At 41.4% G+C, this 25,037-nt stretch overlaps 1 protein-coding gene and 1 long non-coding RNA gene across 10 annotated transcripts in view; one reads left to right on the forward strand and one right to left on the reverse strand.

Annotated features, from left to right (window-relative positions):
* LOC135317863 (uncharacterized) overlaps positions 1–7,578 on the reverse strand; it is a 74,413-nt gene extending 66,835 nt beyond the window's left edge. For 6 of the 8 annotated variants that reach the window (XR_010376480.1, XR_010376474.1, XR_010376471.1 and 3 more), the window contains exon 1: positions 7,348–7,563. This is a non-coding gene — a long non-coding RNA (uncharacterized LOC135317863). Of the gene's footprint in view, positions 1–7,347 lie in introns of all 8 variants that reach the window. The other 2 variants (XR_010376479.1, XR_010376473.1) reach the window with 2 other exon arrangements.
* The window catches only part of RPS6KA3 (ribosomal protein S6 kinase A3), a 79,965-nt gene continuing 61,603 nt past the window's right edge, over positions 6,676–25,037 (forward strand). For both annotated transcript variants that reach the window (XM_064474391.1, XM_064474399.1), the window contains exons 1-2: positions 6,676–6,950; positions 20,282–20,338. In XM_064474391.1, coding sequence (XP_064330461.1) covers positions 6,879–6,950; positions 20,282–20,338 — 129 coding nt within the window. In that variant the 5' untranslated portion in view covers positions 6,676–6,878. The remainder of the gene's footprint in view (positions 6,951–20,281; positions 20,339–25,037) is intronic.

Genomic DNA, 25,037 nt, shown 5'->3' on the forward strand with positions numbered 1-25,037 from the left:
CTCCATCTTCAGTGTCTCGCCCAATCTAGGAGTAGGTCCAGTCTGTACCACTTCTTAGCTTAGGCACACCATAGCCCAGAGCCTTTTACAGCTCAGACTTTACAGTTTCGGACCCACCTGTCGCATACATACCTTTTTGCAACACCAAAGCTCCAAATAAGGGACCCCATCTTAACACAGACTTCAGCTGCTCCGCAATACTGGATAAATGTTGCTGCCTCCTCATCTTACTACTCCTTTTGGCAAGGTTGTGACTCTGGAGCAAGGCCTTGAGGATGTCTTTGCACCATCAGATAGGACAAAGTGGGTTAAACAGCAGGGACAGAGTGTGGTACCCACAAGGGGGACAGGGTTGTTTCAGCTAACGCATTTCTCTTCACTCCTTCCAGATAATAAGCACGCCTCCCTTCAGTAAGCTCTCACTTTGGGTGATGGAAATGAACATTCACTGTGGAACTGTGTCATCACACGGTCCTGGAATGACTGCTGGGGATCTAAAGTATCCATATACAGAGTAGGCACCTCTTCACCAGTAAATCACCCATGGGACACAAGGAAGGGTGCCAGTATGCTTTGGAGTTTGCCAATCCCCAGCTCATACCGAGTGCTGAAGAAACACTTCAGGTTAAGTCAACCACCAGTGAAGTTCATTTTACATGCAAGTCATATATCAACAATACATGGAGACGTGAATCTGTCACATACGCAAATTACGAGGGGGCCAGGGCTCACAGCAGGAATTCTCCAGCTGCACTGGAACAGCAGACATCATACAGGGACATGGGGAAAATGCTACATATATATATAGCCTGTTGTACAACATGCACAATTATGACCCTTTGATTTGCATTTGATGATGCAACACATTTTACTGATCACTGGGGAACATTTATGGGCAAATGTGGGCCCCCCGCTGAATGGCACTGCTTGGTTCTCTACAGGGGAAAAGGCAAGGCACAAGGGTGAGATGGAAGAGCAAGCGAACTCTCTTGAGAGAACACATGGATCTTTCAAAGCAGTAGAGGCAGCAAACTGTATTATTAGGTCTGATCACTTCAACAGAAGGTATTTCAGAAATGATCACCAGACTGCTGGGAATGAGGATCAGGTGTTGTCAAACAGGATAAAGGACAGCTGTTAGCTCAGTCAGGAGAATCCTGTTGAGAGTAATTAAAGGTCAGGAAAGAGAAAGTAATGCTTTCTAAGATTTAAAAGGGATTCTTGGCTAAGAGATGCTGGATGTGCTATAAAAGACAGCGAAGAGTAAGATTGTTAGAGTAGGTGATTTGGTGGGTAGCTGTTAGAGAGACCAGGGGATGGACATTAAAACTATTTAATTAGGGGAGCATAAAATCAAGAAATTGAGGTAGTAAGGTTAGATCCCAGAAAAGCTAGATAAACTGGTTGTTGTTGCCAGTAGGCTCTTTAAATCAGGCCTAATTTGAGAACAATAATAGAAAGGCATGTGACCCTTAAACTCCTAGGTCTGGGGGAGGAGACAGGTAGGGTACATCTAATGCTGGGGTCTCCTCTAGGCCTGGAGTATTTTATAGCAGTGGCTTGTGAAACTGATGAGTTTGTTATTGCTATACTATCTTGTATAATATAATCTCATATTCTACCTCTATCACCTTTGTATTTTTTTCTTTTTTTGTGAACAGCTAGCTTCTGTTATATTTAACCCAGAAAAAACCCACCCTTGGAAACTGATCCTTGTTCATACTCTAGTTTCCTTTTTATCTCAAAATACCACAATCTGAAATTCTGATCTGTTTCTCAATGTTGCACTCTAACAGGGTGACAACTTGTAGTCAGTATTTGATAGCAGGTCTCTGTGTAAGATTTCAAAGCTCAGCAAGAGGTTTCTCATACTCAGCGGTGAACAGGATAAGCTTTGTCATTCAGAAGATAAATCTGAGCTATCTGTATGTACAGGAACACTAAAATGAGAACATATGTTGGAGACAGGTATGCTGTAATGGGACCATATTTTATTGAATTCCAGATTTCCACTCAGGATGTAGAAACCACAGGCCCAATATTTCCTGCTAGTATAGTGACCGCAGATAAAACTCAGAGCAGTAATGCCATCAAGCCTGATACATTATGCTTTAGTCTTTCAGGGAAATTTCATGTAAACATATACACATCCAGAAAAGCTAGAATTTTAAGCAGTGAGTCAGACACCATATCTCTCATATATGTAGGATTTAGAAGTATTCTTATTGTCATTATTGCGTCTTCTACTACACTTGCAGGATCAGAACTTCAAAGAAGAGCCTGCCAGAGGAAATTGTAGGAAATGTTTGCATTCCTGTATGATTCCATCATCCAGGGGCCTGTAATGGTGAAAGCACCCTCCAGCAGATGTTGTCTGAAAGGTCAGGTTAAGTCTTAATACACGATAGACATTCATCTCAGTTCTTCCCTTTTTAATTATTGATAATAACTCTGGTTTGTATAGCCAATGCTTCTTGAGTCTCTGCTACAACAACACACTCAGCTGGAAACTTCTTGCAGCACTATGTCTCTCTCCCTCTGGTATTTGTCAGCTTTCCAAACATCAATGAAACCATCCTTCCAATATCCCAATGAGCTTAAGGAGATGTTCTTTATATTTGCAACTAAAGCACAGAGCAAGTAGTTCTAATTAGCACTATGGCTTCCTTAGTCTATTTAGGCAGGATGTATTTACACTTCTCCAATCAAGGCCTCTTCACACTTTTGAAAACATCATTAAGAAAGACTAAGTGTCCTTACTTGAATCTCATCTACATTAAGTGGCTTACTGAATTACACAATTGTCCTTTGTGATCTGCTAGGAATTGAATCCAGGTGTTTTGAGAGTAAGAGACTCTGCACCTACTAGTTAAACAAATACATTGTATAGGGTTTTTTTTAACTCCTTTAAGGCTTTTTCCATGTAAATTTGGACAGTAACTTCCACATATTTTCTTGTGCATTAAAATCAAATTAAACACCACAGCACTATGGTTGTAATACTTGAAACTGAATTTCACACTTTTGGAATGTGTTTACGTTTTCTTATTCTGTTTGTTTTAATCCAGAAGATACTGCATTATAATTCACACCTAATACATTACTACACCTTTAGATGAGTGTCAGATTGTAGGTTTTGTTCCCTGCCATAAATAGCTTGCTTTGTTTTTCCTATTTGTATCTTAGAAATGCAAGTTCAAGCTCCCAAATATTATTCTGATAGTAATATTAGCAAACTAATCCTGTTATATACTTATTTTTTGGGTATGACTATGGCGATTTACCAATTCTGCCATGAATTCTGCCTTAATTACAAAAAGTAGGTACTATTTCAAAGCTGGGCAAAGCATTAGATACCACTGACCATAAGCAAGCTTCCCCAACTTCTGCTACTCGCACATCAGGACGCTTTCTGTGGGGAAAGACACGTAAATCCTCTTAAGTTGATGTCTCCCTTTCAATAGGGTGACATTGTAGCGAGATTGGTTAGAAGGGAGATCAAGAAATGGTGCAGCTTGTGAAGCCCACCTAATCCATATGGTGACAGGTTACCAGGATTTTATACAGCGCTGTCATTTCGGTGCCATATGCTACCCTTTTCCTAATGAACATGATCAAATTTTCTGGTGCAATGCGTGTAAAACATCTGTGTGGATGCAATACAATTGCAACCTCTTATGCAAAGGTGAAATCAACCCCCACAACCGAGTCTGGTGGCAGTTATTAGTGGTGACTACAGTCAAGTAGTGATGGCTGTGCCTCGAGGGAAAGAGGGTAAAAGGAAAGGTCTTGCTGCCACAGGTAAAAGCACAATCTTGCTTTGGCCTGAGACAAAAGGAATGAAAAATAGGAGCTGCTGTCTTGAGGCAAAATATCTTAAATGTCTTAGCTCTCACTGAGAAGACGATCCAACTCTGAGCTTAGCAGGATCTAAAAGTCAGAATCCCCCACATCTCCTAGAAATTAACTGGTATGTTTCTCTTCCCCATGGAGACAATTTCCAGATTATTTTCTCGCCCTGAAGTCTGTTCTTGCATAGTAGCTCCTATTAAAATCCTAATGCAGCTTTTGCCTTTATAAAATTTAAATGTGTGGCATGATAATACTCACCCCCCTGAACAATGAAAAGGGCATACTTCTACCTACCCTCTGTACTTCAGTGCCTGAGAAAAGGTCCGATTTCTATTGTTCACACCCTTCTTATATGCTAGTGCATAAATTAATTGCCCTTGTTTTTTTCTAGATTCATAGGATGCATACAGGGAAGGACAAAAGATGACCAACATAGAAAATTCAGAGACACTAACTGAAATGCAACACCCACTCTCTTTCTAAAAGGAGTTTTTAATTCAAGCAAGTAATTTGGAATAGGTACCTATGGCAGGAAAGGACTAGACAACTATGAAAGGAAAAGAGGACATCATGGAATTTTTTCGAGGAAGGAAGTCTTATCATATAAAGAAGGATTGCATGGACTATGTTAAATGCAAGTTTAGGTTTAGGGTTTTTTTCCTGTTGTGGTTGCCACCTTTCAGCTTCTCAGGTTCTTCTCGCTAATGGCACATCTCAGACCTGACTATAGTTGATGCAGGTACAAATCCACGAGCTTTCATATTGTCACGTGAATTATCCTTGTGAGGGAATAGAAGCTGATATTTCCAAAGGGATGGAAGCAAACATTTTTTTCATCATGGATTTTTACATGAACTCAAGGATTTTTAAAAAAAAAATCCTGATTTGTGTGTCAAACACATAATGTACAACTGCTGTGAATATGAGCTTTCTATTCAACATTCCAGCAGCCAGTTTGAGACTGAAGTGACCTGGTGCTGATGAGACTACAAAAAAATTATTTCTTGCTATTAAGCATGAAGGCTGCCAAGCACTACTGAATTATCTGTTTTCTGTTACCTTGTTCTAAATTTCATACTAGTAACTGGCCGGTTTTGCAAATTGCACATTTTTGAAGGACGGACTCCCGACCTCTCTTCAACCTTTAACTCAAGCTTTGATAGGGTTTGTTGGTGAGTTGTTTTGTTTTTTTTTTGAGGACAACAGAAGGTAAAAAGGGTAGGGTTAGTTCTGACATAGATCTGTTCCCCAGCCTAACTCACCACGTGGCAGCACAAGCAATTGCACCACTTCAAAAGAGAGGCTGATGCAAGGGCCAGACTGAAGAGCAGGGAGCAAAGGGAGGGCACAGCTGCTTCTCCTGGCAGTGGTGATGGCTTCAAGTGATCATTCAACTATGACCTTTTACTCCAGATATGGAAGTCTCTGGAGCACCAGCTTAAGTCTGATTCATTATGAGCAACTGCCTATCCACTCCTTTGTACCTCTTTGTAGATAGGTATTTATGCTTACATGAATATAAAGTGGGATCAGAAATGCTACCAAGCAGAAACAGACGTAGCCTGTGTTCAATCCAGTAATGCACGCATGCATGCACACACATTTTTAATTACTAGCACTCTTGCCATTCCCCATACCCCCCAAAACCTTCCAAATATTTAAAGAATGTTAACCTGTCAAAATCCAGAATTGATTTGGGACAGCTAGGGCTGTTGAAAAGGAAGTGGCCTTCTCAAACAGAGTTCTGAAAAATTTAGCTTTGACAGCAGTACCCATCTTCAGTTGCTGGTCTAATGTTTCCAGGATTCTTCTGCCTCAGCCAAGCCATCTGATGTTGCAAAAAGGATGGGTGTTTATTACAGTGCTTAACATTTTAAGAGAACCACGTAAGACGGCATACATTCGTGTATCTCAGTATACATTTAAGTCAGCTGTTTGTGTACTAGCTAACAGCTGAGGATATAAAGTAAAATAAGGGATGTTTTCAGAACCTGTGGGGTTTTTTTGACAGCTTTATCTTCGTGTCTCCCAGCCTGCAGAAGCATGACTTTCCCGCTTCAAGGCAACTCTTACTCATGCAGTCCAACCACTACTTAAATGGTACTGCTCTAAAAACAAATTCCTGCATCTTAATGCCTTTCCCTCTTTGCTTAATGATATTCTGCACAACACTATGTCTTCCTCCCTGCTCTCACTCGCCTCCCAGCTTCTCCATCTGTTCTTCTGTGGATGCAAACAAACTTTTTGCCTCACTCAATCCCCCCCAGCTCACCTGCCGGAGCAGAGGCCGCCCCAGGCCCTGCCCGAGCTTCCCGACGCGTTTCCAACAGCCTTTTCCCTTGGGGCTGCCCTGACTGAACCTCGCTTCCTAGAAAGAACCGCGCCTCGGCCGCTGCCGCCCTTCAACGCAGCGGGGCTGCCCGCCGCTGCCCCGCGCAACGCGGGACGAAACCGAGCCCAGGCCGGATAGCGCACAAGTACGGACGAGCCTTGCTATCGGGAGCAGAGCACCGGCTGGGCCAGGGGCGGCGGCGCGGCACGGCACGGGATGGCCGCGCCCGTGACTGACCCGGTCCTGCCCGGTCCTCTCGCCCTCGGCTCCCGCAGAGCCGGGCGCACCTCGCCGTCCCCATCCCCCGCAGCCCGCCTCGCCTCGCCGTCCGGCCCAGCCCGGCACCTGCGGGCAGCGGGGGACCCGCCCGGCGGTGGGGCGCGCAGGCGCCGTTGGCCGGGCAGGTAAGGCCTGGCCGCCATGTTGTGAGCGGAAGCTGGGCCCGGGCGGAGGGCCGGGGGGAGGGCGGAAGCGCGGCTCCGCCTGGCAGCGGGGAGGGGGCGGGACGGACGGACGGACGGACGGACGGACGGAGGCAGCGGGCAGCAGTCGCCGCAGGAGCCGCCGCTACAGCCAGTCGGGGTGTCCCGCGCCTGCCGGAGGGTTCGTTGCCTGCCTCACCGCTCCCGCCTCGCCGCCGCCGCCGGGGTGCGGGAACGCGGAGCGCGGAGGCTGCGGGAGCCGGGCGGGGAAGATGCCCCTGGCGCAGCTGGCGGACCCTTGGCAGAAGATGGCTGTGGAGAGCACGGCCGAGAGCAGCACCGAGGTACGGGGCGGGCGGGGTGTTATGGGGAGAAAGTTGCGAGGAGGGAACGGGACCTGGGCTGCCGCCGCCGCTCAAGGGACGGACAGAGTTTTCCCCTCGCGGACGCTCGGGACGAGTAGCGCCGCGGTTGCGGGCGGAGGGCCGGGAGAGGGCCGGGGGGCAGCAGCCCGGCGGGGGACAGTGGGGCGCCGAGCCCCTGGGCCGGCAACGGGGGGTGAGGGTGGGCGTTCGCCGCCCGCCTGGCGGCCCCTGGGCGCCGCTTCCTCCCCGGGGCACTGACTCAGGGCCAGGGCCGGCCGGGACTCCCCCGCGCCGGGGCTCGGGGCGTGTTTCGCGGGACCGGGCTGCTCCCGGCTCGCTCCCTCCCCTTCCGCCCCCTTCCCCGGGAGGGAGTAACCTGCGGCGGCGGCGGCGGCGGCCGACCCGGGCGCTTTTGTTCCAGCGCGGTGTCTGGTTACTGTCACGGCGAGTTTCCCTTCCCGGGGCGGCCCCGCCGCCTCCGCAACCGCGGCCCGGGATGGGGGGGCCGGAGGGCCGGGGCCTGCCCTCACCTTGCCCGGTGCCGTCGATTTGCCGCTGCTCCCCCTGCGGCGGCCGAGGGCCGCCCCGCCCGGGTGCCGCTGCCCCCTTATCTAAGCAGGATGGGGTTGTCTCTGCAGTTTCGCAAGCGTTTGGGAAACCGCAGGGACGTTTCGCATGGGTGAAGCTTTGTGCTTGGCGGCGTTTATGGGAACATCCCTGAGACGCAGCGCTGTGTGGTTTCCTGCCGCTGGTAGCGGGGAGTTCGCGTTGTGCTCCTGCCCTTGTTAGGCAGGACGCGGGTCAGCTTTCCTATGGTGAGGTAATGAGAGCGGCTGGAAACTAGATTCACTTGCAACCGAGGCCACAGATGCCTTCAGTTATTTTCATTTTTTCCTACAGTGTACTATGTGTTGGTTTGGATCTATGTAAACACTACACCTACACAGTCGGTTGTGCCTGCTCCGTGATTCCCTAGTAGCCCACAATGCATGTGCTAGTTTGCGACCAGACTCCCATCTGAAAAGAAATAGCTTCCTCTGACAGTGCAGCTTCTCCCTGAATCTGCTCCAGCTGATACGCAGCCAGGCTGTTTCAAGTGATGCTGATCTTGAACGGTATGGACTCGGGCCAGTTCTCAACAATTAGTTGCAAGGTTAGGACTTAGTCCTCAGTGAGCGGAGCAAAGAGAGACCAACACTAAGTTTCTGCATTATCAGGAGTATTTGTCCTTTTGATGTTTGTCTGGTCTTCCTTTTGCCCTAAGTGGCCGCATCTCTGCGGGTCAGAAGAATTCTGCAGTTCTCATCTGACAGGCAGATCTGTCTCTTAAATTCTTGCCAGTTACTGTAGTTACTTTTAAATTCTTCACAGCTATTCACTGACTTCTGAAGTGATTCTAGATGTTTGGGGTTGTTGTTTTTTTTTTTTCTAATAGGGAGTAACTACAGTAGTAGTGTGATGCTTGGGGGCAGGGGAGAAGGTGGTAGGGGAGATGCTTCTGCAAGGCCACTTAGACTAATGGTTTAGAGAAAGGTTCTTAACTGTTACTTTAGCCTTCATGCTCACTGCATGCAGTCTGTGTTAACGTCAGTAATGGTGCATATGCTTTAAAGGTAGCAAAATAGATTGTTATTTGAAATGTGTGAATGTGCATGCTTAATTACACTTTGTTTTAGTGTATTTCAGACATGATTTGTTTTTAAACTGCTGTCATAAACTTCTTGAAATGGGTATATTTTACCTCTTCCTAAAAAACAGTTAAACACTTACATTGGCATGAGTCTGCAGCAGTTTATCACAAAAAAATTTTCTAGGACCACTAACAAAATGTGAAACAATGATGAACTGACAGGTTTGCACTCTAATGCTGTAGTCTAGAGTAAACACACTGTTTCTAAGACCAGACTGCACCTGTAAAAGCTTCTCAGATAACCCTCAAAAGGAAAATGGTAGGTTTAGAAAGGTTGCTTACCTGAAATGAGTCTTTGAGAAAAGGTGTTTTAGTGAAAATAGGTAAGTTTAAGTCAAATACATAAAAAAAAAAGACTGAAATACATAACTTACATTTTCAATTTGCAAGAGTTGTGTTTATCTGTAGCATAGCAATATCCTAATTACAGACACTATCCTGCAGGAGTATCCTTGGGCAAAAAATATTTTTTACATCTGCTGAGAAACTCATTGTGATTTCAGTCATCGTAGTTTGATAGTAATAATGTCTTTAGCTGTAGTACTGAGTGGGGTAAAGAGTTTCCGCTAGCCTCTCAGATTTGCTGATACAGTTCTTGTAACACCGTGTTATCCACATGGAATTACAAATTATTGAACTTCAAAACTCAGCTCAGACACTTTCCTTGTCTTAACAACTCTGTGAGTTTTCATGTTGTATTAATTTTTTTATTTGTTTCCCAGTGCAGTCCTGCATTTACTTTCATACTGGTACCACCAAGGAGGTGGTTTGCTGTGATGTGTGAGCAAATTTAGTAGGAGGTACACAATACCTTTAACTAGCATTACTTTGGAAGGTGGTATAGTTAATAGCTGCTGTAACAGGGCAGCAGATCTGTAGAACACAGTCCCTCTTAAGAAATAATGCGAACGATTTTTCTAGATAAAATACGGGTTTGTAGTTTTCAGAGATCCATTGTAGGACTTCTGTTTCTACAGGTGCAAATAGGTCAGCGATCCACATTGCATCTGTGACAGCTTTTTCAATGTGTAAAGTTGTTAGACAAATTATGTTAAAAATAGTATATATAGTATAATGTGTGGGGTTTTGGTTTTCAAGTTTCACCTTTTAAATTGCAAGACCTTTAAAGCCTGTGGAATGATGATGTTTTTATTGATTCAGGGTCTACTCAAGATTTATAACAAGCATAGGTTTGTTTTTAATGGTGAGAATGCGCCTGTTATTTCAAGTCATCTGCTTTCAAGCAAATTAAGTATTGATGGTTTGAGTTTGTATTTGAATGCCTGAATAACTAGCCTGATCCTTTGATCTGTACACCCTGCTATGCATATCAATGTTGACTGGAGGAGAATGAATACAGTTATGGCAGCCAAATTTTGAACATCAGTACACTGAAAGAGCTGGCTATCATAAGGAGATGCTGTTTGCTAGACTTTCTGGGAAGCATTTGTGCCATCTATCTTTAGGAGGTTTAATTTAGGTGCTCTAAATTGGCTGTGTAGAAAGCTCAGTTTTTTCCACTGCTTTTGACAGGGGATTTATAATCACCTATTTAGGTGCTTAAATAGGTGGTATGAATGAATCCCCTTTTGCAGAATTCCTTGCTTTATCTTTTTCATCCAGAATTATTTGAAGCTTGCACGAGACAAGGGGTGCTAGCATTTAATGGTCATGGTGATGCTTTAAAGAATCTGGTACAGTGTAATTTTTGCTTTGTAATTCCATTCTGATGTCAATGTGACATTATGTCAATGTATGCTTTTGGTGTGGTATCTGAAATTTATCAAATGTCTTGCCACCTGTAGCCATGAGGCTGTAGTTGTCAGTGTCTCTTTATGTTCTGTACTAGTCTGTGTAATCAGTGTTGTACTTGTGTTCCACAGGAGCAAAGGCTACATTTACAGTCATTTCTGGTATAGCCAACACAGGTAAACAAAGCCGAAGTGGAATCACCTAAATGGGCTGCTCTGTGTGGATTTTGAAGACTATCTGCCATCTCTCTATTAAAGGCAGATTTCTCTGCAGCATTCAGCTATCGGTTCTCATGCATACCTGCTGTCAATACAGTGCATTCTGAAGTCTGGGTTTTTCACATATTTGTGGAGCGACATTTTCTTACACTGCGTTAAAAGTGGTAATTGGCAATTTAATTCTCACCTAAATAAGTAGTATACCCTGTATTTCACAAACTACTGTGATAGACAGATAACAAATGTTACATATGTTTCTCAAGACAGTATTTACATACCTCATCTGCATAAACGATGTTTAGGTGTGTGGGTTTTTTCCTTCAGATTTTTCAGATACTTAATGGTACAATTTTACCTGCTCTCTCTTTTTAGTTCACGCATTCCTACTATGTGACGTAATACTGATGTCCTGCTGTCAGCTGGGTGGGATGGGGGGGCAGGTGCTTTACTCTGCTGAATTCAGTACCTTCATGCAGTATTGTGTGCACTCTGCAGCTCTTGGTTTCCTTGTAGAAGGTGTTGAGTTTGACTTCTTGGATTGTTCTGTTAGGGTTTTTTATGACATTAGCAGCTTTTAGCTTGTAATTGTTTTGTTCATTACAGTGTATGTAATATTTCTTGCCACAGCTGGGACATCTAACAGAAAGTAGATGTGAGCAGACTGACATGTTCAAAGGCATGTCTGTCACCTTTGAATTGATTAGGTTCTGTCACACTAACTGTAATTGTTTGTCGTTTGAAATGCTTGACTTAGATTCACAATGATACATAGACTAAGGTGGGTGTTTATTTCTGCACATCAAAAATATCAGCTTTCTGAGTTGATTGATCTCGGCAGTTGGCAGATCTATCAACTCTAAGAACTCAGTCAAGATAGTGGTTTTGGGGTTGTGGGTTTTTTGTGGTTTTTGATTTGGTTTTGGGTGGGTTTTGTTTGGTTTGTGTTGTTTTGGTGTCACACACACCACACCACACCCCCCAGAAAAATATAATTCATAGCAGTATTTCAGTGATGGAACTTTGAAGCAGTTTTTCAGGCAAGAGTAAAACTTTGTAATTGTTTTTTCAATCTTGGTGACTTTCAAGAGGGGAATAATTTAATCAGTAAAACTGGATAAGTTAGAATCTCTTCAGGGAATTTTAAAGTTTAGATGAACTAAAGTAGTTGATTGCTACAAATATTGTGCTATATGCTGGCATACATGATACTGTGCTACTTATTCTCTCCTTACTCTCTGAAATAAGATTAAATGCTTCACCCATTGGAAAGGGGGGGGGGGGGGGGGGAAAATCCTGTGTAGCAGATGGGAAAATGAGACTCAACAGCTTAGTGAGTCCATCTAGCATAATTCATGCGATCAGCTCTAGAGCTAGGAGATGAACTCTGATTTCCAGGGACCTACTCCAGTGGCTCAACCACAAAGCTACTGCTAGCTCCTTCTTATCAGTAACAGTTACCATATGTTCCCTTTGATGCAAGGAACCCCCTGTGGTATGCTTAATGCTCCACTTAACTCTTTTTGGAGGAAATGTGCTTCTCTCTTTATTTTTTATTTATTTAGAGTGAAGCAATTCAATTGTGTAAAGTAGCATGTGCCTTCTAAATACATTATTATTATCTCGTCTCGGTCTGTTTTCTGACAAAATTTGTAAGATTCCATTAATTAAATTAACTACACTTCCACTTAACATCTGATTTCAAGCATTAATTTATCAGAACATGTTTAAGTACATACAGATGATGTGAAGAAATGGTATTTTGTTGTGATTTTAAATGTCCAGGAAAAACATAAGTTTGAAAAATAAAGTAATCTTTGTCCTGCAGCCTTAAGAGGTACTGGTTTCAGGATGTAACCAGTCCATGGTGACTATTATTTGTATTAGTCCTTATATAATATGATTGCCAAAAGAAGTTACTGTTAGAATTTCGACTTGCATGTTAAACTTTTTTTTTTTTTCACTTAATGGGAGTCTTTCTCCTCCTGTCTTCCAGCAGTTGGCATTTGTTGTGTAGTCACCTTGGACATCCTGAATTTTAGGAAATAGTGAAGTTTCTCCAAAGCTTAGTCTCTCCTCTTAGTAGAATTTATTAAAATAGCTAAATGACAGAATGAGCATAAATGAGCAATGCTTTAGTTGACTTCAATATTAAATTTCAACCTTTGTCATTTGTCATGCAAAGAGATTCTAAGAAACCAACTCATGTCTGAAAACCTGTGTCTGCACTGGAAGGAACTGCAGCACACAGCCTTGCTGTGCCCGCTGGCTGCCCCTGACTCACGGGGAAGGAGCTGGCACAAACTCCCCTGTGTGTGCCCCAGTCCCCTTTGGAAGGAGCCCAGGCAGGCGCAGGGTATTTCAGTGGGCCTGGGACTGCAGGAGGCAGTGAAGGCAAAGCACACCTGCCTTCTCATGCGAATAGTCCTGGTAATAATATTTGTATATTATCAGGTGTTAGAGTCACTCTTAGGACAATGTGTGTGAGCAGAGAAGGAATTTATTTTCATTTGTGCAGCAATGGTTGGATATATTGAAGTAAGTGATTTCTGCATGTGTATTTCTTCTTCCTCTGGAGCAGATTAAAAGAGAATAGGTGATGTGGTTTGGGGGGGTTTTGTTTGGTTTTATGTTTGTTTTTAACTGAGGCTGCTGGATTGCTGAATTGGTGTGTTAAGTGTAATAATTTATGACCCATAAAGGTAGGGAACTAAATGAAAAATTCACTTTCCTGTTTTTAGGTTTTGGCTTGTTTTTTGTTTTGGTTTTTTTTGTTTTGTTTGTTTCTTTTCTACACACACACACCCCCACCCACCCACCCCCACCCCCCAAGTGAATATACATGGTTTAGAGCTTGTTTTAGCTACAGAAAGTGGTTGGCCTGGACAAAGATGTTATGATACTGTATGTTTGGTGTCTTGGATAATGCCATGGCACTTGTCTGACTTCAAGCTGTGTTAATTTAGAGAATTAAACTCGCTGAGAGCTGCAAACTTTTTATTTAGTTTCCTTTTCTGACCTGACTCGGCACAGGGCTGGGTGAGCGCCTGTGCCAAAGAAAGCATCACAGTGGAGGAAACGGGACTTCTTTTCTGTATTGTTAAACTATACTCTTGAGTCATACTAGATAAGAAGGTGGTAGTGTAAAGTAGATGGGGTTTACGAAATCACAGTTAAAGTTGCCCAAGTATCCTAGCTTAAGGAAGTTTGACTTTGTACCTAAATGGTCTGCGTGTTAATGGCTTATATCTGATGTTGATTGTCTACAGAGAGGCAAGTTTCAATGTCCTGCTGTTTCTTTTAATACTCGGCAAAGGAAGAAGTCAGTCACCTTAGTCAATGAAGTTTAGAATAAATTATGTGGAGTTAATGAAACTTGAGGTAAGAGTTTTATATTAAATAAATACTTGCAGTAACTTTGTTTCATAAAAATACTTTTTAGTTTTTTGTTTGGTTTTTCAAAAAGTTAAGGTGTTTTTAATACTCGCATGTACAATTTTTAACATAGTATATGCAAAATATATTGAATATATACTACGAGAGAACAGCTAAGGAAGTCTAAGATGGTAGCTCACTTCTGCTACTTATATATAATAGGTTTTAATCAGGTTAGGATTTAGGTAAAGTGCTGTGGATCTGTGTGGTTTCACAATTCAGGAGTTAGGCCACAAGTGATTAATTCAGATCCTATTAAACCCTTACATTTTAGTTAAGCACTGGAATAGATTGTGAAAACTCCATTACTGAAGATTTAAGAAGGGGTTAGACATAAATGTCTTGTGAGCAACATTAGGAGTAGCTGATCATGCCTTGGTGCACAGAGATAGATTGGATGACCTCTCAAGGTCCTCTCAGTCTATTTTCAACTATTTTTCTGTGGACCTATGAATTTTTTCTCAGGGTAGCTCATTGCTGCTTAGAATAGCAAGTTTGAGTGTGTATGGTTTGAAAGGCTTTTGCTGAATGTAGTTCCATGCAGCGCCTTGTGTTGCTAATAGCAAATTTGTTATGAATGTTTCAGTGGGAATACTGTATTCTGTGCTGCTTTGAAACAAGCCAGAAGCGTTGTTACAGCTTTACACAATTCAAGGATTGCACGCTTTATCTGTCAGTTCAGAGTCCCTTGAAAACACCAGAGTGTAAGTGCTCAGATTTATATATGGCCAGTGTTTTAATGACTAAATAATAAATAATGCAGACAGTTCTTGAGTGGTTTGAAATACCTATTTTTGGTATCCTCAACTTTATTTCAGGAAGTTTAAAGGGCAGGGTGGGGAAGTTTTTTATTAAATCTCATGTTTAAAAGTTGTGGGGTAAGTCTGGAAGTTTTGGTAGCTGAAAACTAGGATTTACCTGGGAGAAACTTCAAACTTATCCAGGTAATTTATTTAAATTATAATTCCAAAGCATAGTTAAATCACCACCCATGTTATTCATTGGTATGTTAAAACTTCTAGATAATGATTTTTAAATTATGTGATTCAGACATCTAATCTTGTCTGCTTATTTGTATACTTAAATCATCATCCTGCACTGGTAAACAGTTCATAATTCTTGATTTGTTCAACTGTTAGGTCTAAGAATATAACACTTAGTTGGGGGGTATGGTTCTGCTAAAAGGCACCAATTACATGCAGAAGTAAATAGTTATATACTGAACTGCATTAATAGTATGAAGACTGGTTACCAATTTATATGCTCAAGCTCCACATTAATAATTAGGAAATGTTGGGGTTAATGGTAGAAGAATTATACCGAAAGCTATGACTGGTATCAACTTCATAAGGGGTGTTAAAACAACTGACAAACATAGTTGGGTAAAAAAAAGTTAAAATATTTGGCAGAGAGGCTACTTAAACATCCCAAAATAGTCTAGCAATAGTCTAAACACAAAGCAGAGATGTCTTGGGGGAGGAAGAAGATATATGGTGGTGTCTAATATTGAGAAAGCTTTGTGGACAGACTTACATGCTTCAGAAAAAAATTCTATTAAAACTGTAGGAAAGAACATAAAGTTCAGCAAGGTAAGTCCAAATTAGTAGAATTTTGTTTGCAAACAGAACGTGAGAATAGAGATATTAAACTAAATATAAAAACTTCAAGTGTATACTATCTGTAATATTATTGATGAAACTAACAGGAAAAATAGGAAAAATTTAGTACCACAGGCAACATAATGATTCCTTCACTTAATATTTCAATTAATATGGTTTAGATACCCGTAAAAAACTGTATGGTGGATATGATTGGTACTTGATGTAGCTATTTTAATAAGATATTCTGCACCAAATTGCTAAGCTCAAATTGCTGTTTTGGGTGCTAGATGGTGTGTTTTACGTACAAGATTACCTACATGGGTCCAGTGCTAATCAGAAGGATAAATTAGAATAACATTAGGTTTATTGTGCAGGTGCCCAAGGTAGTACAATTTTGCCAGACTTCTGAGGTGAATTGGATCTCTTGCAGTAAATGTTGGAATCAGAATTTAAAAACAAACAAAATAAAAATTTACAAGTGACATTAAAACTGTAGATCAATATATAGTTGTAGTGTGTAGGGAACATCCTGCACTCTGCTTCATAAAAAGTGGTTAATTGATTGTGGGTGGCATGTGGGCTACATTTCTTGATGTACCCCTTTCTTACAAAATATTTAGTACGTTTGTATTTTTTTTTAATACCAATACCCTAACATTTGACACTACTTGCTTTTGCTACCTCTTGGTCACTTCCAGTGCAGTTATTTATGAGCGTCTCTTACTGGTCAAGAAGTGAAATAATCTGAATGTGAGGGGTGGGGGGAAAGCCTTCTGTAAACTGTCTTTTTGCCAGGAAAATGAAGTACTTGATTATATCTGAAGAGTTTAGTGAGTTTAATCCTGTAATTTTTTGATTGCTAGAAATATTGATGGTTGATTTCCTGTTCTGTAGTTGATTGACCTTTGTGTCAGAGGTTTTGTCAGTTCATATGGGGGACATTCATGTACCAGCCACCTGATGCAGGTTCCCCTATGTCTTTCTGCCTAGTTAAGGAGCCTGTATGATCTCTTTTGTGTTCCTGTCCATGTGCCTTCAGGAAAACTGCTGGAACCCAACTGTGTTCAAGTATTCATTTCTACTGAGGTAGTGAAATGTGGCCACAGGTTTAAAAGCTTTTGGGAGTGAAATTTGTAGCTAACTTAACATGACCGCTTCCACTGGAAACCAGAATAGGAAATGGAATCTGAGTGGTTTGGAAGAGCATTTTGTATGTTACCTTTGTCAGGGAAGTAGACCCTACTTTCATGGTGTCAACTGATTGCTGATGTGTTTAGATGTAAGTAGAAACTTTCTGTGAACGTTTTCTGTTATTTTTCTTTTAGTTCTCTTGTGCCGTCATCTGAAATGTGTTCTACTTTGAGAGCCAGAGTGCTGGAAATAACCAGATCTTTGATCCCTTCTTGCTTAGCATCCCACTACAGGAGGAGTGCAGCTGAAGAATAAGCAAAGTCTAGAGTCTCTGTCTTTGGAATTAGACCAATCTGTACTTGTGAAAGATATATTCATCCTTCTCTTACTCTGTATTCATCGGACTGTTATATCTAGTCCCAATCTGTTATGTCATTGACATGCCCTTGGCTCTAGTTAAATACTATAGCCGAGTCTACACCCCGCAAAATGGCATCTATTTCATTTGCTCACCTCTTAAGTATACTGCTGACCTCCTCACTCCACAGTGGTTTCAATATTGCCACTTCCAATAGGAACCTTTTGGCTTAACATTTTAACTCATAAGGAAGGCAGTATGCTTTGTAGGCTTTCTGAATACACAGCTGCTTTCCATTTAATAGTATCATATACCAGCAAACCATAAATCATACATACATATTCTTCTTTACCTTACATGGCTCAGACTGTTCTGAGAAAAACTGGTTCTACCATCCAGTGATTCCTTTAGCATAATCATTGCTTGGGTAGACCTATTTAAAAAGATCTTGCTAATCCAGTGATCTGGGTCAGACATGACTGCATGGCGCAAAGGCTGATTTCTTGAGTTTGTTCCTAGTTCCAATAAGTGTGTGTGGAATGCATTGCTTGGATTCAACTGAAAAGTAACTGAAAGCAATGCAGGATTAAACAGGAAAACCAGATTGTACAAAACAGTTCATTCGTGTTGCAAAAGTTTGCTGTGTTTTTTTTTCTGGTAGACTGATAAAATGCTGAAAAAGCCAGTGAGGTAGAAGATTAGAGCCTTTTTAAAAAGAGAGGTTGATCTTGCCTTTTTGTCTTCAAAGACAGGGTTGTCTCAAATTTCTGATGGTGTGTTCCTCTTTCAGCTATGTTTCAGTTGCCTTAAAATAGTAAGCATGAAATCTTAAAACTTACTGTGTATGTTAACCTGCAGTTAATGTATATTATTATTCAGTGGAATGATTATTGTAGCAGGAATCACTATTTCTAGAAATCTGCATGTGGAGTCAGTTTAGAGCACATGGCTTTGATACACAAATTGCCCTATTTTAGGCCCCAGAGTTTAGCCATCGTTAGTTGTTAGGACATTATAGACTCCTCCTTTCCGGCTAAAGTCAATTGTCTTATTTGTTCTACTGTTTTTCGTTCTCATTTTTTCCTATTGACGAGATACTTTGGAAGCTATCTTGTAGCATGAACAGAAAATAGAGATGTGTAGCTAAAATACAATTTTTAATTTCATGTAAATATATGCCATAGATTTGAAAAAAGGGAAAGTATTGTGACTTGTGGCCTTGATGGTAACGATATATGTATACATAGTATGTTTCCTTGTAAACAGGCTTTATTAAAAACACTCGTTTCTGTTACTTAGCTAAGCTGGTATTTTTATGGTCTTCTATTTGATAATTTCAACTTTTTATGTATCTTAAGGAAGGATAGTGCAATATTCACTGCTTGTACATTATAAGTAAAAGATGCTACAATGAGGGGAATTTAGGCTTTTTGGAGCATCGTTTTATCAAATTACCCTTAGCTGCACAACTAGAAAATGTAATGCTGACTGCCCATAACTGAGACAGCTTATAAGGATTACATTCACCTCTACAGTAACCTATGACATGTGAAGCTAATTTCTTACTGGTCCTCCCTCGTGGAAAGATGACTTCTAGAGTAGACTAGTCGTACTCGAAGTCTCTAGTATCTTCCTGAAGCCAGCTGAGGTGAGAAATTGGCAGTGTTACCATGTGCCTGAACTCTGCACTGGAAACACAGTCAGAAGCCAAACCTTCTTCCCATTCCCCTAACAAAAAAAAAAAAAAAAAAAAAGCCTGTGTTGTATTTGGGCAATCCATAACACTCATACTTTAGCTTTATCCAGCTGCGTCTTTTAGAAAAAAAAAAATGCTTAGGATAAAACTTGGTAGAGAGCTGATAATCATCTAAGACTGAACATCCAATGTATTTGCCATATTTGAAAATTAGAATTCATAAGTTGTTAGGATTTAATCTGTCGCTTCATATAAAAAATTCTCCTCCAGTCATGTATAGGCTGGAAGACCATATTAATCGGAAGTTGTTACAGAAAAATGTTAGGAAGGTTCCACACAAGAAGTGTGCTGAAAAATTGAACTGTGGGAAGGAAGGTGTAGAATGAAGCTAAAACCTCTGAATCTCTGAACAGCTTTTATTACCTTTCCAACATCTAGAAAATAAGTATCCATACATGCATGTAACTTTAAGTTCTGAAAAAATAGATTAATTAGGCCTTGTGTTTTCTAGGGAAACAATGCACAAACAAGCTTAACTTCTGCCTCCAGTGGTAATGGAAAATGTAACCATTTTTAATAGTTTTTCATTTGTTTCTGAAATTGTATTGAAATGCTGTTAAACTTCAGGAGCAAACGAAGAATGAATGCCCCAGATGATACCTGATACCATAACTTAGGAAATAAATATTTCTCCTTACAAATTGCGAATACTCATGCTTGTTGTGTAAGCAAGGTCATTCTAAGTCTTTCTGGGAAAAATGTCTCTTAGAGAGTCTCCAACTATAGTATCACTGACAAGAAAAAGACAGCATTTGACGACCAATAAGATATTTCACCTTTTTTTAAAATATGTATAGCGAAATTTCTAATTCAGAAGCCTATTCCTGCATGGCTTTTTAGAATGATCCTTAGAAACGTACAGAAAGTAGTAAATGCTGTCTAATAAAGTCAGCATTGCATTCTTAGTTTTTTATAAGGCTATACTGTAGTTATAAATGTTCTTGAAGTAGTCGTAGTAGGGTAAGGACTGATTGTTGCTATATAAAGTCTTGCTCTTAAAACGGACCTGTTTATCTGTTCTTTGTTGTGGCTTTTTGCTGTTCAGCCTTCATCAGGTTTAACTCTTATGCAGAAGTTGTAGCGGAAATAATGTCTAGCTGTGTGGTAGTAAGGCTTCAAATGCCAGATTGTTATATATATTTCTTACTGTGACTTCATCCAGTTTGATAATACTCCAGGATCAAAGAGAGTGGTGGTATATGCCAGCAATACGCAACCTTCTGTGTTTACATTCAGTGAATTTTTTTAATAGAATATGGAGAAGAGCACACTTGATCCTTTAAAGTAGCATGCCATAAAAGCACATCTGCAATATATTTACTTCTGTACTTGGATTCAGCATTTCTAGTAACTTGCTGTGTCTGTTTTACAGAATGGACAGCAAATTGTGGATGAACCTATGGGAGAAGATGATATCAACCCGCAAACTGTGAGTAAAAGATGGTTGTAATAAACATAGTACAATATTGTAGCACTGTGACATAATTTAATTTACAGGCAGTTTGCCACTAATGTTTTGTTGTTTAGGTTGTTCGACATGAATTGCAATCTAGGATCCTGATATTTTTTTGAGAGAGGTTCTTTCTCACTGGCTCTCTTGTCTGGTTTGGTATCCTATTGTTTGTTCTGATGAGTTTTTATGCTTTCCCTAGTATTTCTGTATCCCTAGTATTTTTAATATGAAGTAGGTTTTCCTGTGGAAAGCACAAAGCTGAATATGGTAGAAATTGTACTTGGATTGGGAAGTGAGAAGGTTTGATAGTATGATGTGGCTAGTTAGAGCATTCCTGAATAGGAAGGGAGATTGAGCTCCTCTTCCTATCTTAGCAAACCTTAAAAACATGTAGCTCTTTTTTACTGTCCACTTTTCCTAGTGCCAGCAAGCAAAGCACTTCCATTGGTTTCTGTTGGTCGCATGAGTGCATAGGTGAAAATATTTTACATCTGAGTTCCAGAGTATGTTTTATTAATAGTTAAGGTTTCCGTTGTGGTTGTGTTACAGCAAAGGATTCTCTCACAGTTAAATGCAAGAAGATTCCATTGCAGACGCATGTGGACTTACTGTATGAAATATGATTTGCTCAGAGTGCCAGTCTACACCATAGCTTTTCCCTTTATAGTTTGATATGCAACAGTGTAACAGCAGCTATCACCTTTGTTTTTCCATAGTGATGTAAGATTTCTTGGCAGTGTTTATCTGTGCCCTTTTGTTGTGAGCGTTAGTCATATAATATTTTCCTTATTGACCTGTGTAAAACTAGGTTATTTGCATAATAAATCTTCATTAGCCTAGAAGATTGTTTCTTTCCCCTTCCTCCATAGAACCAGGAAACCAAGATACTAAGTTTTAGGTCATCTTTCTGGGCTTCCAGTTGAGAAGTTTAGAAGTGTCACATTGGAGTGCATTCAAGAATAGCAAAGCTAGTCCATTGAGGCCCAGGGGTTTCCTAAGTCTTCTCTCTGTTATGCGGATTCCAACTTTCCTCTTGTGTTGCTAATTTGGCTAAGTTGGAGTGGAAGAGAACTTCTGTTAATTGGTTCTGAGCTGACAAAGTTAAGGGCTCTGGAAATATTTGCATGGAAATGCTCAAAGATGATAGCTGTAGGTATCAATTTAGATGGTGACTTAAGACCCCTTCCCTGCCTCAGATAAGATGATAAATGCTGGAACATGCTTAGTGAAATTTCCATAGTGATGGAACAGCCAAAGGCAGAGGATGAACTATGAGAGTAGATCTTGAGTGTTTGCTGTAAATCAGATCTGGACAGTAAGCATTAGAGAGCTCTGAACTAATGCATTGTGAAGCACACGTAGGCGTAGAGTGGTCACGTGGTCACTCTGAGCTTGAATGAGCAAATGAACACAAAACCCCCCAGGTATCTATCCCTTTTTTTTCTTCCTTCCCAATAACTTTTTTTTTTTGACCTATCTGTAAATTCTGAAAGCCCATACCTCATATTCGTTTCTGCTTTCAGTAGTCTTTCAGGGGAAGATCAAGGGTGAAACTGTAGTTCCCATTGCTCTTGTAACTGAGAGGTGTTAATCAAAGGAATTCTTGACCCAGGCTTCTTGAAAATAAAGGTTGCTGCTAAAGAGAAGATCACAGTCAGGAAGGTTCATTGATAGTTTAAGTTCCTTATCTTCATGTCAAACTAGCAGTTTACAAAATTTCATAATGTAAAGATATCAATGAGTTCAGGTTTCTTATTGTGATGCTTCTGACTTTTTCTCAGACAGGAAGGCAACTCCAGTGTTTACCTGGAGTTTTCTGTTAGAGTGTTAATAGCTGACTGTTAAGCCTGGTGATAGATGGCCTTACCAATAAAACACAGTTTCTGGAACTCCACATTTTGTTGCCATTCAGGGTTCATATGCTGGTATTGCATACTGTGCAGACTTCAGCTTGTGATTAGATGGTCAAGGCTGTTTCTGTCTATGTAGCATGGATATAATTGCTTACTTGACTTCTTGTTTGAACTAGAACATTTGTTTTTGGGAAAGTGTTCAGTTTTGTTTGGTTTGTTAATTTATTCTGACTAGTGCTATCTCTTGATGATGATTTCCCTGTTTTGAGTCTGTAACTTCACCTTCTTCCTATGAGCTTTTTTGTTTTGTGTTTATCTGCTAAAATTATATTCTTTATCTATTGTATTGGGTTTACATGAAAAGGTCTTGGTAGCAAGGGGCGTGGCTTCTGTGAGAACAGGTCAGAGGCTGCTCCAACGTGCAGGACAGAGCCAGTGCTTGTTGGGCCAAAACAGACCCGTCACTGGTCAAAGCAGAGCCTGTCAACAAGGAGGGGCAGTGAGAGGGTGGCTGGGTGGGTCTCTGCCAGCCTGTCAAGGTTAACCCACCACAACTAAAAATTCGTCTTTCAAGATTTGATAACTGCAGGATTACTTACAACTGGTTTCCTGTACTTTTTTCAGACATTTCCAAACTGCTGCTTTTCAGGGAAGCAACCTGTTTTAACACATTATCATAGAAATGTTTACTCTGGAAAAGACCTTTAAGATCAAGTCCAACCATTAACCTAACACTGCCAACTCCACCTCTAAACCATGTCCCTAAGTGCCACATCTACATGTCTTTTAAATACCTCCGGGGATGGTGACTCAACCACATCCCTAAGCAGCCTGTTCCAGTGCTTGACAACCCTTTTGGTGAAGAAATTTTTCCTAATATCAAGTCTAAACCTCCCCTAGTGCAACTTGAGGCCATTTCCTCTGGTCCTATCAGGAGAAGAGACTGACCCCCACTTCACTGTAGCCTCCTTTCAGGCAGTTGTAGGGAGCAATAAGGTCTCCCCTCAGCCTCCTCTTCTCCAGGATAAACAACCCCAGTTCCCTCAGCTGCTCCTCATAAGACTTGCTCTCCAGACCCTTCACCAGCTTCGCTGCCCTTCTCTGGACACGCTCCAGCAACTCAATGTCTTTCTTGCAGTGAGGGGCCCAAAACTGAACACAGTATTCGAGGTGTGGCCTCACCAGTGCTGAGTACAGGGGCACGATCACCTCCCTGCTCCTGCTGGCCACACTATTCCTGATACAAGCCAGGATGCTGTTGGCCTTCTTGGCCACCTGGGCACACTGTTGGCTCCTGTTCAGCCGGCTGTCAACCAACTCCCCCAGGTCCTTTTCCTCCAGGCAGCTCTCCAGCCACTCTTCCTCAAGCCTGTAGCGTTGCATGGGGTTGTTGTGACCCAAGTGCAGGACCCAGAACTTGGCCTTGCTGAACGTGTACAATTGACCTTGACTCATTGATCCAGCCTGTCCAGATCCCTCTGCAGAGCCTTCCTACCCTCAAGCAGATCAACACTCCTGCCCAGCTTGGTGTCATCTGCAAACTTGCTGAGGGTGCACTTGATCCCCTCATCCAGATTGTTGATAAAGGTATTAAACAGAGCTGGCCCCAGTACTGAGCCCTGGGGAACACCACTTGTGACCGGCCACCAACTGGATTTAACTCTGTTCACCGCCACCATTTGGGCTGGGCCATCCAGCCAGTTTTTTCACCCAGCAAAGAGAATGCCTATCCAAGCCTTTAGCAGCCAGTTTCTATAGAAGAATGCAATGGGAAACATTGGGAAAATGGCTTTACTAAAGTCTAGGTAAATAACATGCACCGCCTTTCCCTCATCTGCTAAGCAGGTCACCTGGTCACAGAAGGAGGTTAGTCAAGCAGGGCCTACCTTTCATAAACCCATGCCAACTGGGCCTGATATGGCAGTCCAGCCATTAAAATATTTCTCTAATACTTTCTGTCATGCCTGAGCTACTTGGTTAAGAGTTTTAGCTTTTTAATGCATCAGACCAGTATTTTAGGAATGCATTTTGCATTTGTTTCTAGGTTGCAGTGAGGAAAAGATTGCCAATGGTGATGTAAAATAATCTAGAGTTTTTTTACACAAAAAAACTACTACAGATGCTCAGTCAGTTATAGCTGGAAGCTAGCCCTTGCTGTCTGTCAGCTAATAAAATACTACTTCAGCTGGGATGTTCAGTGCTTCATATCTGTTTTGGTGCAAGATAAAGACTAGTTTTAAATTACCACTGAAACTTGTTTAAGTTCGTTTGTTTAACTTTGTACTGAAATGGAATTAGAGCAGTTATGTGGTCATTGACAATTTAGGAAATGTCAGCTGTAACTGAGGACAGTAGAGTGAACAGGCCTAGCACATACCAATACATCAGGTAAGAAGACAAAATATTTTCATAGGAGTGTAAGATATGAAAGTTCAGTATACAGAGAGAGTTGCCATAGTTCTGTGGAGATGGAAGGTGAAAGCTTGAAATACTGCATCGTTTTGCTGTGTTAAGTGTTTGGATAACATGCTGATAATGCAAATCAGATAAGAAATTTAAAATAAATATTGATGCCTAACACAGTTTTATCTACATAGGAAGTCTCTCTAGTATTCTGTGTATCAAAAGATAGACTTCATTTTGTTACATCCCTGTTCTTTTGGGCAAAAGTAAAGTTAGTTGACAGGAGAGTCCTAGCTGCATAGCTTTGATTCAAATTCAGTAGTTTGCTTTAAGAAAAGCGGGAGCTATAATGGTACATACCTGTTTTGGAGGAGTCCGAGATGCTGTATCGTTCAAAGTCTTGCTCTTCTTAAAAGAGG

The sequence above is a fragment of the Phalacrocorax carbo genome, chromosome 1 (assembly GCF_963921805.1).
Source record: "Phalacrocorax carbo chromosome 1, bPhaCar2.1, whole genome shotgun sequence".
Taxonomy (NCBI): domain Eukaryota; kingdom Metazoa; phylum Chordata; class Aves; order Suliformes; family Phalacrocoracidae; genus Phalacrocorax; species Phalacrocorax carbo.